This window comes from Globicephala melas, chromosome X (assembly GCF_963455315.2).
Source record: "Globicephala melas chromosome X, mGloMel1.2, whole genome shotgun sequence".
Lineage (NCBI taxonomy): Eukaryota > Metazoa > Chordata > Mammalia > Artiodactyla > Delphinidae > Globicephala > Globicephala melas.
Window position 1 is genome coordinate 124630712 of NC_083335.1, and position 13885 is coordinate 124644596.

The 13885-nt window shown below is 52.0% G+C and overlaps 1 protein-coding gene across 3 annotated transcripts in view; it reads left to right on the forward strand.

Annotated features, from left to right (window-relative positions):
• SHROOM2 (shroom family member 2) overlaps positions 1 to 13885 on the forward strand; it is a 146170-nt gene that overhangs the window by 87121 nt on the left and 45164 nt on the right. For 2 of the 3 annotated variants that reach the window (XM_060292684.1, XM_030837333.3), the window contains 3 exons: positions 80 to 211; positions 7393 to 9640; positions 10846 to 10943. In XM_060292684.1, the coding sequence (XP_060148667.1) occupies positions 80 to 211; positions 7393 to 9640; positions 10846 to 10943 (2478 nt within the window). The remainder of the gene's footprint in view (positions 1 to 79; positions 212 to 7392; positions 9641 to 10845; positions 10944 to 13885) is intronic. The other variant, XM_030837336.3, reaches the window with a different exon arrangement.

A 13885-nucleotide genomic window follows, 5' to 3' on the forward strand; every position in this document is an offset into this window, starting at 1 on the left:
CGTTTCTGCCTCCCACTCCTTTCTTCGCCTGAAGTTGTCCTTGCCGTGAAGTCCCTGAGCCATCTGCATCCTTTTTCAGGAGGACTGAGCTGAGCTGGAGGCCACACTCCTGGCACGTCACCAAGTTCTCCGACAGCCACCCCGAGACATCGGCATCTCCATTCCCCTCTACCAGCTCCTGCCCCTTGTGGCCAGGCCAGCACCACGCCAGGTAGGCACGCCTTTCCCGCCGGGATGGGAAGCTGGTTTCACTTTCTGCCACACTCATGACTTCCCTGCCTTGTCGTAATTGTGCATTTCTCACTTTATTTTAGTTTTTGTTGAGGTACAGTTAATGTACGATATTATTCATTTCCGGTGTACAACATAGTGATGCAAAATTTCTATAGCTTATACTCCATTTAAAGGTATCATAAAGCATTGGCTCCGTTCTCTGTGCTGTACAATATATCCTTGTAGCTTATTTATTTTATAGCTTATACCCCTTCCTCCCCTACCCCTATCTTGCCCCGTCGCCCTTCCCTCTCCCCACTGGGAACCACTGATTGGTTCTCTACGTCTGTGAGTCTGCTTCTGTTCTGTTATATTCGTTTGTTTATTTTTTTACGTTCTACGTATAACTGATATCATACAGTATTTGTCTTTCTCTGTCTGACTTAGTTCATTAAGCGTAATACCCCTCTAGGCCCATCCATGTTGATGCAAATGGCAAAATTTCATTCTTTTTTATGGCTGAGCAGTATTCCATTGTGTGTGTGTGTGTGTGTGTGTCAGATATACCAATCTTCACCTTGTAAATAATGCTGATATGAACATTGGGGTGCATGTATCTTTTCAAATCAGTGTTCTCATTTTCTTTGGGTATATACCCAGGAGTGGAATTGCTAGATCATAGAGTAGTCCTATTTTTAGTTTTTTGAGGAACCTCCATACCGTTTTCCACAGTGGCTGCACCAGTTTACATTCCCACCAATAGTGAACAAGTGTTCCTTTTTCTCTACGTCCTCACCAGCAGTTGTTATTTGTTGTCTTTTTGATGACGGCCATTCTGGCAGCTGTGAGGTGATACCTCATTGTGGTTCTGATTTGCATTTCTCTGATTAGTGATGTTGAGCACTTTCCATGTGCCATCTATATGTCTCCTTTGGAAAAATGTCTGTTCAGGTCTTCTGCACATTTTTAAATCAGGTTTGTTTTTTTAGATATTGAGTTGGATGGGCTGTTTATATATTTTGCATATTAACCCCTCATTGGTCATATCATTGGCAAATATCTTCTCCCATTCAGTAGGTTGTCTTTTCATTTTGTCGATGGTTTCCTTTCCTCTGAAAAAAAAAAAAAAGACCTTTAATTTTCGGGATTTCCCTGGTGGCGCAGTGGTTAAGAATCCGCCTGCCAATGCAGGGGACACGGGTTCGAGCCTTGGTCCGGGAAGATCCCCCATGCAGTGGAGCAACTAAGCCTGTGTGCCACAACTGCTGAGCCTACGCTCTAGAGCCCGCAAGCCACAACTGCTGAAGCCCACGTGCCTAGAGCCTGTGCTCCACAACAAGAGAAGCCACCCCAATAAGAAGCCTGTGTACCACAATGAAGAGTAGCCCCTGCTCACCGCAACTAGAGAAAGCCTGCGTGCAGCAACAAAGACCCAACACAGCCATAATTAATTAATTAATTTTTTTTTTAAAAAAGCCTTTAGGGCTTCCCTGGTGGCGCAGTGGTTGAGAGTCCGCCTGCCGGTGCAGGGGACACGGGTTTGTGCCCCGGTTCGGGAAGATCCCACATGCGGTGGAGCGGCTGGGCCCGTGAGCCATGGCCGCTGAGCCTGCGCGTCCAGAGCCTGTGCTCCGCAACGGGAGAGGCCACAACAGTGATAGGCCCGTGTACCGCAAAAAAAAAAAAAAAAAAAGCCTTTACTTTTAATTAGGTCCCATTTGTGTATTTTTCCTTTTCTTTCTTTTGTCTTAGGAGACAGATCCTAAAAAATATTGCTACAGTTTATATCAGAGAGTGTTCTGCCTATGTTTTCCTCTAGGAGTTTCATGGTGTCTGGCCTTACATTTAGGTCTTTAATCCATTTTGAGTTTACTTTTGTGTATGGTGTTAGGGAGTGTTCTAATTCATTCTTTTACATGTAGCTGCCCAGTTTTCCAAGCACCACTCACTGAAGAGGCTGTCTTTTCTCCACTGTATATTCTTGCCTCCTATGTCATGGATTAATTGACTATATGTGTGTGGGTTTACTTCTGGGCTCTCTATTCTGTTTCATTGTTGTATGTGTCTGTTGTTGTGCCAGTACCATATTGTTTGATGACTGTAGCTTTGTGGTATAGTCTGAAGTCAGGGATTGTGATACCTCCAGCTCTGTTCTTCTTTCTCAAGATTGTTTTGGCTCTTCAGGGTCTTTCATGTTTCCATGCAAATATTAAAATTATTTATTCTTGTTTTGTGAAAAATACCCTTGGTATTTTGATAGGGATTGCATTGAATCTGTAGATTGCCTTGGGTAGTATGGTCATTTTAACAGTATTCTTCCAGTCCATGAACACGGTATATGTTTCCATCTGTGTATGTCATCTTCAGTTTCCTTCATCAGTGTCTTACAGTTTTCTGAGTAGGTCTTTTACCTCCTTGGTTAGATTTATTCCTAGGTATTTAGTTCTTTTTGATACAGTGGTAAATGGGATTGTTTCCTTAGTTTCTCTGTCAGATAGTTCGTTGTTAGTATGCAGCACGTTTTTTTGTATTGATTTTGTATCCTACAACTTGACCAAATTCACTGATGAGCTCTAATAGTTTTTTGGTGGCGTCTTTAGGATTATCTATGTACAGGAAGTCCCCTACATACGAACGAGTTCTGTTCTGAGAGCACGTTTGTAAGTCCAGTTTGTTCGTTAAGTCCAACAAAGTTAGCCTACGTACCCAACTAACACAGTCGGCTATATAGTACTGTACAGTAGGAGTTTTATAATACTTTTCACACAAACAATGCATGAAAAAACAAACACAAAAAATAAAACATTTTTAATCTTATAATACAGTACCTGGAAAAGCACAGCAGTCCAGTACAATAGCTGGCATCCAGGGGCTGGCATCGAGTGAACAGGCCAGAAGAGTTACTGACTGGAGGAGGGAGAGGAGGTGGGAGGTGTAGAGCTGAAGGATCGTCAGCAGTAGTAGACAGGGGGGGAGCTGCAATTTCACTCACTCCTCACGTTGCTGGCACAGGTTCTGGTTCCTTGCTGGATTCAGTTCTATCTACCCTCTTGAAAAAACGATCCAGTGATGTCTGGGTAGTAGCACTATTTTTTTTTTTTTTTTTTTGCGGTACGCAGGTCTCTCACTGCCGTGGCCTCTTCCGTTGCGGAGCACAGGCTCCGGACGCGCAGGCTCAGCGGCCGTGGCTCACGGGCCCAGCCTCTCCGTGGCACGTGGGATCCTCCCGGACCGGGGCATGAACCCGCGTCCCCTGCATCGGCAGGCGGACTCTCAACCACTGCGCCACCGGGGAAGCCCGGTAGTAGCACTTTTCTTCTCGTCCTAGATGACACGGTAGCACTGGATTGCATTCTGAACGGCTGCTGCAGCCTTCGTGTACCGTTCTAAGTTTGGGTCCTGTGCCTCGAAAACTAACAGTGCCTCCTCAGATGAAGAAAATCCCCTGCCGTTTCCTGCATCGTGAATCTCCTTGGTTCTTCAGCTACTTCTCCCTCTTGTTCCTCTGTGCTTTCTCTGGGCCTCCAGTTCTGTCAGGTCTCCATTAGTAAGCTCCTCGTGTTACACAGCAAGGAGTTCAATGAAATCATCCTCTTGCAGATCTCGCTTGAAATAAAGATACTGTACTACTGTACTCTACACAGTACTGTATGGTACACAGACGCACAGCCACTGGTAGAGGATGCACGCACGTGACAATGTGCCAGACACGTGAACTAACTTATGTGATTGGACAGGCGAATGCGTGCTGCCGTCTTTGAAAGTTCTCAACCTGAAGGTTCGTAGGTAGGGGACTTGCTGTACAGTGTCACGTCATCTGCAAGCAGCGACAGCAGTTTGACTTCTTCCTTTCCAGTTTGGATTCCTTTCATTGCTTTTACTTTGATTGCTGTGGCTAAGACTTCCAAAAGTATGTTGAATAAGAGCGGTGAGAGCGGGCATCCTTGTCTTGTTCCTGATCTTAGAGGAAATGCTTTCAGCTTTTCACCGTTGAGTATGATGTTGGCTGTGGGTTTGTCGTAGATGGCCTCTATTATGCTGAGGTACGTCCCCTCTATACCCACTTTGTTGAGAGTTGTTATCATAATGGGTGCTGAATTTTGTCAGAACCTTTCTCTGCATCTCTTGAGCTGATCATATGGTTTTCATCCTTCAGTTCGTTAATGTGGTGTCTCACGTGGGTTGATTTGTAGGTGTGGAACCATCCTTGCATCCCTGGGATAAATTCCACTTGATCATGGTGTATGATCCTTTTAATATATATTTTGGATTCAGTTTGCTATTATTTTGTTGAGGACTTTTCATCTATGTGCATCAGTGGTACTGACCTGTAATTTTATTTTTCTGTGATATCTCTGTCTGGTTTTTGTATCAGGGTGATGCTGGCCCTGTAGAATGAGTTCAGAGCATTCCTTCCTTTGCAATTTTTAGGAAAGTTGGAGAAGGAAAGGCATTAGTTCACCAGGTGAAGCCATCTGGTCCTGGACTTTTGTTTGTTGGGAGTTATTTAGTTATTTTTTTAGATTGAGTTTCATTACTGGTAATTGGTTTCTTCATATTTTCTACTTTCTGGTTCGCTCTTGGGAGATTGTACTTTCCTAGAAATTTGTCCGTTTCTTCTAGGTTGTGTTTCTGTGGTATCAGTTATAACTGTTTTCATTTCTGGTTTTATTGATTTGGGGCCCTCTTTTTTTCTTGACGCGCCTGGCTAAAGATTTATCGATTTTGTTTAGCTTTTCAAAGAATCGGCTTTTAGTTTTATTGATCTTTGTTAATGGCTTTTTAGTCTGTATTTCATTTATTTCTGCCCCAATCTTCATGATTTCTTTTCTTCTGCTGACTTTGGGCTTTGTTTGTTCTTTTTCTAGTTCCTGTAGGTATAAGGTTAGGTTGTTCGAGCTGTTTGTTTGTTTCCTGAGGTAAGCTTGTGTTGCTCTAAACGTCCCTCTTAGGACTGCTTTTGCTGTGTCCCATAGATTTTGGCTTGTTGTGTTTTAAACAGCATCTTTCTTGACCTGAGAATGATGTTCTTTTTCTGATGAGAAAAGGCCATGGACACACCGTTACTCTACATTTTTTCACTGAGCAGGCAGGTGTATAATGCCTGAAAACAAAAAATAAAACACCAAGAGAAACGACAGGCAAGTGTGCTTCCTCATTTATGTTGTCCAGCTGATAAATCAGGAGCCTGGAGGCTTCGCTTTCTGGCTGAATCCCTTTGGGCCAGCCGAGTGGGATGGCTGTCCGCGTCCCCCACGTGTCCACAGCCACCATGTTACTTATTGCTGGGCAGGTGTTTTGGCCAAAGCTCCCCCAGGAAATTCTGTTAAACACCAGCACTCTCTCCCCAAACCCCAGGTTGCTGTGTGGAGGTACAGGGGAGACCAGGGGGCTTCACAGCCCGTGTGCCAGGCCTGGTGGTTTCTTGGTAACTGTGAGACAGAGGATGTTAGAATGGTGAGCTGGTGGAAGAGGGGAGGCGCTGCTCAACCTGGCTTCTCTGAAGCCCACATTTTGGGGTCAGAAGGGCTAATGCAAGGCACACATGGGAGAGCACCATGGGTGTGTTGGCTTGGAGACGTTCCTCCTGGCCACGTGGAGCGTCCAGTCACCTGAGGCTAGCGGCCAGTGTCTTCACTGGTCTGTTAGAAGGATGATGGTAACAGCAGTAGTGTGGCTGTGGGGTATGTACACCAGTGCACGTGTGAGTGTGTGTGTGTACCTCTGTGTGTGTATGTGTCTGGGTATGTGTGTGTATCTGCGTGTGTGCATATTTGTGGTATGCATGACTGTGTGTGTCTGTATGTGTGTGTGTGTGTGGAGCTAACATAACTATTTCAAAATGAGTTTTCGGCTGTTAGTAAATACTGGTCTGCTGCGAAGGAAATAGGTCTTAAATACAGTATTACCTATTTCAAGCCATAAGAGATTATAGTAGTTGGAGTCCCGGGTGTTTTTGAAAAACCAAATTCTCCTCCGTGTGGTAAAACTTAAGTAAAAAGCGGGCCTTATATTTCATTAAGCCCGTTTGGTGGTTTCTTGATTAAAGAAACGTATACGCCCTGTGGAAGAAGTGCTTAGCTTTGTTTATATTTGCTTGGACTTAGAATCTCCTGGAAAAATTCCCTCAGGAATACTGGTGGGAGGATGGAGAAGAACATGCTCCGTTTCTGCGAAGGGTACCTGGTCTGTCCTCTGCAGACATGGCGTGGAACGGTCATTGCCTCCCTCGTATGACTTAATGAAAGCACTTAACACGCCTGGAGAAATAGTTTCATTATTGAGAGCTTTAAGTGTGCAGTAGTAGCACTATGTCTAAAAAACAAGTACATACGTTAGTCTTAAAATACTTTATTGCTAAAAAATGCTAATCATCATCGGAGCTTTCATTAAATCACAGGCACACGTCATTTCAAAAGGAGGTATGCCTGTGATTTTAATATCTGGGCTTGGAAAAGTCATGTTATCTCTGAACTTGCCTTTTTAAGTTGAAGATCGTTCTCTTTTGATGGCTTTCTTTGCGTTAGCAGTCTGTAGTATGAATCATTTCCTGCACTCAACCAGGGGTCCACAGACTCGTCTCGCAGGGGGCCAGACAGGATTGACACCTCAGGTTGGTGGGCCAGTGTCCGCGGCAGCTGCGCAGCTCTGCCGTTGGGAGCAAAGCACACAGCCATGACCGAGTTCCCGTCAAACTCGAGTTATGAGCACTGAAATCGGAATTTCCTATCATTTTCACGCATCAGGAGGTAGTCTTTTGATTCCGTGCCCTGCCCCGCCCCGCCCCCATTAAAAAACTCTAAAAGCCGTCCTTAGCTCACGGGCTGCGGTTTGCTATCTGCGACACTTAACCGGTGATTGAGGATGAAGGTGTTCACAGGGGCATTGCCTGCTGCTGCCTGCTCTGGACCTGGTCCAGCCTGTGGGTGTCGAGCTGAGAGATGTACCGCGGCGTGGAAGGTTTTCTGTTTGGGGACAGGCGTCGTGTGGGTAGGACTCGGTCCTTTCAGCCTGCCCTTGGAAAGCTGCTCTTTGAAATGGGAAAACTTAGACGCGCCGCACCCAGGGGTCTCGCTCCTTCTGCCCAGGGCCAGCCGCTCCTACGTGCATTGTCTCATCTTGCCCTTTGTTGCAACATGACTCTAAAGCACGCTGTTGCCTGTGGTTCTTGTTTCCTAGCTCTTCGTCCCAGGACCTGTCGAGCGGCCTGTGGGAGCAGACGCATCTGCAGCGCGCCTCTGACCACTTCAGCTCCCTGGGGAGCGTGGACAGCCTGGACCAGCCTGCCCAGTCCTACCCGTCCGGGCGCCTCTCGGCTGCCAAGTCCAACAGCAGCATCGACCACCTGGGCGGCCCGAGCAAGCGGGACTCCGCTTACGGCTCCTTTTCCACCAGCTCCAGCACGCCTGACCACACCCTGCCCAAGGCGGATGCCTCCTCTGCTGAGAACATCCTCTACAAAGTAGGCCTGTGGGAGGCCTCCACCGGAGGCAGCGACCGGCAGGGCCTGGCTGCCGGCGACCCTCAGTGTGTGGACGAGAGGCTCGGGTGCTTCCCCCCCAGGGTCCCCTGTGACAGCAGCAGGAGCCCCAGGCCCGAGGACGGCCCTGAGCCCAAGCTAGCTGCTTCCGGGAGGTCCAGTTTTGGGCCAGTCTGGTATGTTCCCGATAAGAAGAAGGCCTCTTCGTCCCCTCCTCCGCCCCCTCCCCCTCTCCGCAGTGACAGCTTTGCGGCCACCAAGAGCCACGAGAAGACCCAGGGCCCTCCATTCTCAGAGGCGGCCACCACGCAGCACCCTCTGGGCCTGACCCGCGCTCAGTCCCACAGCGACTGGCGACCGGAAGCGGCCGATCAGCCGCAGAGACCAGCGCGCCTGGGCGACGGGAGGAGAGCCGGAAGCTCGGGCTGCGCGCCGGGTGTCCCCCTGGACTGCGGGTGGCCGCCGTGCGACAGCGGGGCCAGGGCCCTCCCGGGGCCCCCCAGCCGGCTCCAGGCCTCCCTGTCCAGCACGGACGTGCGCTGCCCGCCACCTTCGCCCGCGTGCCAGCACCCGCGCCACTCCAGCGACGAGAGCCCCTTCTTTCACGAGGGGCCCGGTGCCGCCACGTGGCTCAGGGAGCAGCCGCCTGCCGAGCGCTTCCCGGATGACAGCCCCGCTCCGGTGGGGCGGCCCAGCGCTGGCGACCAGAAGGGGGACGGTGGCGCGCAGAGCCGCTACTACTGCGTGACCTCCACACGCGGCCCGCAGGGCGGCGCCCAGGCCGCACAGCCCCGCTGCTACCCGCCCCGGCTCGAGGGGCCCCCGGGCGCCCGGCAAAGGGGGAGGGTGGCGCCGGCGGACAGGGAGGCCGGGGGCCACTGCGAGGGAGCCGAGGAACCGCCCGCGGCCGGCCTCGTGGAAACGGCGAGTGTGAAGAGGGTCGCAGGCGGCTTCGCGTGGGGCCACGCGGGCGGCGAGATCTGCCCCCTGCAGACGCCCATGCTGCACTCGCTGAGCCAGGAAGGGGCGCGCCGGACCGAGGCCGGCTACGAGGGCGCCCCGGAGAGGCCCCCGCCCGAGGCCCCGGCGGGCAAACCCATGCGGAGGAGCGACCGTTTCGCCACCACCCTGAGGAACGAGATCCAGCTGCGGCGAGCCAGGCTGCAGAAGAGCCGGAGCACGGCAACCCTGGCCGGCGCCGCGGAGGGGGACGAGACCACCGCCGAGGCAGAGGCGCGCGACTGGGGGGTGCAGCCGGCAGGGGGCGCCCCGGAAGCCGCCTTCTCCAGTACATATAAGGACCACCTGAAGGAGGCGCAGGCCCGCGTCCTGAGGGCCACGTCGTTTAGGCGCCGCGACCTGGAGCCCAGCCCGTCGGACCCCGACACCCTCCCTCGCGTCTGGGAGGCAGCCCCGGCCAGGCTGCCCTCGAGCGCCGGCGGCGCGCTGCATGCTCCGCGCATCGCAGGCCGGAGGCGCTTCACGGCCGAGCAGAAACTGAAGTCCTACTCCGAGCCCGAGAAGATGAACGAGGTGGGGCTCGCGGGGGATGAGCGCCCGCGCCAGCGCCCCGCACCTCCTGACGAGACCGTGCGCACCTTTGCCGACAGGTGGAAGTTTTTTGAGGAAACCAGCAAGCCTGTAGGCCAGCGGTCGGGGCTGAGGCCGGCACCCTGTGGGTTCCCCAAGGAGAAGCCAGAGAGGCCTTGGACAGCGGGCCCCGGAAAGGAGGGAAAGGTGGGGAGATCAGACCCACCTCAGAGGCTGGGAACCTTTGCAGAGTATCAAGCCTCGTGGAGGGAACAGAGGAAAGCCCCGGAAGCCAGGAGTTCTGGGAGGTACCACTCGGCAGACAACATCCTGGACGTGGGTCTGGACCAACACGAGAGGCCACAGTACATCCACGGAAGGTCCCGGTCGTCGCCCTCGACCGACCTCTACAAGCAGGTAAGCGTCCTGCAGGGAGCCGGGACAGAGCCACCGCAGTCCCATCTTAAGGTGCGTACAGGACAGCCCCAGGACATCATGGCCCATTGCCGTTGTGACTTGTGTCCAGCTGTCTGAGCGTTTACGTGCACCAGCTTTTCTAGTATCAGCACCTGGAGACAGAGGCGATACGCTCATGACAATTGCGAGTGCCCTGTTTTCACCCACGTCTCGAGTTCCCAGCCTCATTGTCAGCTCTCGCTGAAGCGGTCTTTCCCTTTGATTAGCTTGCCCTTAACATACAAAGGGAAGAAATTGGGGGAGATGATAGAAAATGGCAAGCACTCCTCTGAAATTACAAGGGGCGCGTTATAGCACGGCTTAAGGCAACCTTGATGTCACTTGTGCTGTTAGTTTTCTTCTTAGTCCCTTTTTGTGGTGAAATATTTTTAAAGGTTGTTCTGGGGCAAATGTAATTGGAAATGCAGTGTGTTAAACTATTTCACTTTTTTTAAAGTAGGAGTTTTGATGGTGAAAGTTGATGGGGAGCTTTCTGAAAAGCTGCACATTTGTATCCATACCTCAAAGTCCATAGTCAGTCTCCCTCTCCCACTCTCTCTGCTTTTTCTCCCCCTTCCATCTGCATTTGTACATTTCAAAGAAAAGATTTCCTGCAGCATCAGATGGAGGTTCTTTTAAGAAAAACCAGCCATCGGTTTGTTACACAATAATGAACGTCCGCATGTGAAGACAGGTGCAGGTTTCTGTGTGGCCCCCTGGTGCAGAAAGGCCTGCAAACACCGCGACCGTGTGCCCATGCCCCGTGCAGTGTGACCGCTGAGAATTCCATGCTTGATCGGTCAAGAAACAAGGCTCCCAGACTCCAGGTCCCGGGGCTTGAGGTTTCGCTGCAGGGAGCCGTGACCAGCTGGGTTTGATTTGATGAGGGTTTGGGGGCCAGTGTGTCAACACAGGTTTATGACCCTCACGTAGGAGTTCTGCTTCCTGCCCAGAGCCGAAGGGGACGCACGGTCTTGTTGAGTCTTTTTGGTGAGACGCTTTGGAGAGCCGGGCTCGCGGGTCCCGTGGCCGGCTGACGGCAGGCGGCGTCACTGCCTTCGTGGTGCGGGCTCACAGGGCGAACCCACAATGAAGGGTTCGTGATCACAGAGGTCTCGGAGGCGGTGGCTTGATGACCGGGTGTCTCATTGTGCCACCCTTGGCAGGAAGCTTCTGTGGAAGTGCGACGGCAAACGGAGGACCCCGGTGCGCGCAGAGAGCTTTCTTCCTCAGTCCAGGCCGAGGAGGGACGCCCCACCCCAAGGTAGGAGACTCTTGGACTCGGGGTTACTGAGAAGGCATCTTGGGGTGGGCTGCGTTATGGTGGGTGAGTGCTTGGGCGTCCAGTTTCCGCCAGACCCGAAGTGGCCACGAACCAGGTTCAGCTTCCAGCGTCCCCAGGACCAAGCCCTCAGCCCTACAGCACTGCCGGCGGGAGAAGCATCCCCAGGGCGGGGACGCTCTGAATGCCATCGTGGCAGTTTTGGTTCTTAAAACAGCTGCTGTGTTTTCCGTACAGTGGAGTTCTTTATGTTCACAGAACGAGAAACCCAGTGTAGTGGCTTGAATGACGTGCTTTATCCAGAGCGGCCATCTGACGGGATGCCTTAACGTCGAGGGCACGGCTGGGTTGCTGGGTCTGGAAATCCACATTGTCTGGAAGGATTGTTGGTCAAAGGACGAGGGCAAGCCTTTCTCAATTGGCCTTATGTACTGACTTAATTTTGAGCTTTAAAATAGAAATCGAGTCGGTTGGCTCCCCAGGAGGGGATGAGAGCATCTGAAAGAACGGAATGGCAGCAGTGTTACACTGTCACGTGCCCTGATTCTCCAGTGTGTCCAGTGTAGCTGTGTCACTGTAGTGAGGGTGGAATTTAGGTGAAATACATACTGTCGTCTGGACCCTTATCCACAAGGAGGGCGGGGGAGGGAAGTGTAGGTCACTGCAGGAACTGGGGTACGACCTTATTTTAAAAGGGCTGATGGAAGAATGGAAGCAAATTTGTACACAGTAGGGTCGCTGAGTGCATATCTTTCTGTTCCTTGAGCATCTCTGGGAGTTGGCGTGCCGCTCAAATTAAACACCAACCTCAAAATTGAAGATTCTGTCCCAGAGATGACCAGTTTAAATGCTTGCTTTTGAGAGCCTTACGTAACGGGGTTTTATTTCATTTGGCTGTCAGCTGAGCGCTGCTGGCCTTGAACAGGAGTGCCGGTGGCTCTGAGGGAGCAGGCATGGTGGTCTGTGTGTGCATGTGTAGGATATGGTCGCAGTTACTTACCAGTCTGCACGGCCAAGACCAGAGACCCCGGGTGAGAGAGGAAGGTCCGTGAATAACACGTACAGAGCTGAGCTGTGTCTGAGCGGCACAGTCAGAGCTCCATGGCTCTGGATTGCGAGCAGCTCACGTGCCAAGTGCCGGCTGTCCTCTTTATCAAAAGCCACTTCCGGGCCCTGCTGCCGTCGTGGGAGTGCGAGCAGTGCTGTAGTGCGGTGCGGTGCAGTGCGGCGGGGACGTTCCCCGCACACTCGGGCGCGGGCTTCGCTGCTGCACGGAGGCCTCGGGCGTTTATCCTGCAGAGAGACACGCATGTGCTGCTTGGAGTTCAGCTCTCCTGCTGTGAAGAGTCCTAACACATGGCTTCTAATGTACATACCGTGTGTGTGTGTGCGTGTGTGCGGTAACGGCACTGTCGGCAGCGAAGGGGTCAACGGGAACGGGGGAGGGACCCCACGCTGCCTGTCTCACAGCTGTGTCCTCTGGCAGGCTGCGTAACCACTCTGACAGAACGAGTTCCAGAAACTTTCTGCTTTTGAGCTGCAAACCCAGCAATTTTCAGAATCATTGTGTGTGCTTTTAAAGAGTGGTGAGACTCAGTGAAATCCTAGATTAGGGATGTCAAAGAGGCTTTTTTTTTTTTTTTGAGAAAATGTTTATCTTCTGAAGGAGCAGCGAGGAAGAGTGCCCTTGAAACATTAAATGGGAGAAAAAAGAAATGAAAATGTAGGCAGGGACTGTCCTTTGCTCACCAAAACCCAATCTATAATGCAAAGATTTAAAGATGCCCAGTGTTTTGCATACATTGATGTAACATATCTGTGTAAAGAAATCGAATCGCTGATCTGTTAACGGGAGCACGATGATGAAGACTGGCTTCTGTTGTGATGCCAGAAGAGCGTCGAGAGAACATTTATGCAGCAAATCGAATTGAGAACATTTTTGTGAGGTTCAGGATTCTGTGTTCCAGATAAAGTAGGACAGAGGTTCTGCCCCAGGGGACCTCCCAGCGTAGGGGGGACGGAGAGACACCAGCACTCAGCACTGAAGCGATGATGCGTAATTGTCATCTTTGTGAAAAGTCACGGGATGGTTCAGAATCTTGGAGGGACGAGGGTGAGGCGACTTCTGCCTGGGGGTTGTGGACACGACGGTGGTGTTTGAGCAGGACCCAGGCCCTCGGGAGAAGATCTGACAGCGTTTGCTTGCCTCCAGCTGTGTTCGCGTGGGAGTGGCCTCCTCAACCATCATGTTTCCAGAGCCAGCGTCCACTGTTTTTGGAGGTTTTGCGCCAGATCTCCAAGCTCAGGTGTCCTGCCTAACGGCAGTCTGCTCCCTGCCCCAGTGTCACGGGGACCTTGAGAGCTCGGTGCAGCAGTTTACGTGGCTGCCGTGACAGACTGCTGGGGTCTGGGCGGCATCAGCAACAGACAGGCATTTATTTATTTATTTATTTTTGCCGTACGCGGGCCTCTCACTGCTGTGGCTTCTCCCGTCGCGGAGCACAGGCTCCAGACGCGCAGGCTCAGCAGCCATGGCTCACGGGCCCAGCCGTTCTGCGGCATGTGGGATCCTCCCGGACCGGGGCACGAACCCGTGTCCCCTGCATCGGCAGGCGGACTCTCAACCACTGCGCCACCAGGGAAGCCCCAGACGGTTATTTTCTCACAGCTCTGGAGGCCTGGGTCTAAGCTCCAGGTGCTGGCAGGGTGGGTGTCTCCCAGGGCCTCTCTCGGGGTCTTGCAGGCGGCTGCCTTCTCCCTGTGTCCTCACCTGGTCTTCCCTCTGTGTGTGTCTCTGTCCTGATCTCTTCTTAGAAGGACACCAGCCAGATTGGATTAGGGTCCCCCCCATGCCCTCATTTTGCCTTAATCACCTCTTGAAAGAGCTTCATTCCATCACCTTCTGAAGTCCTGGGGGGTTAGGA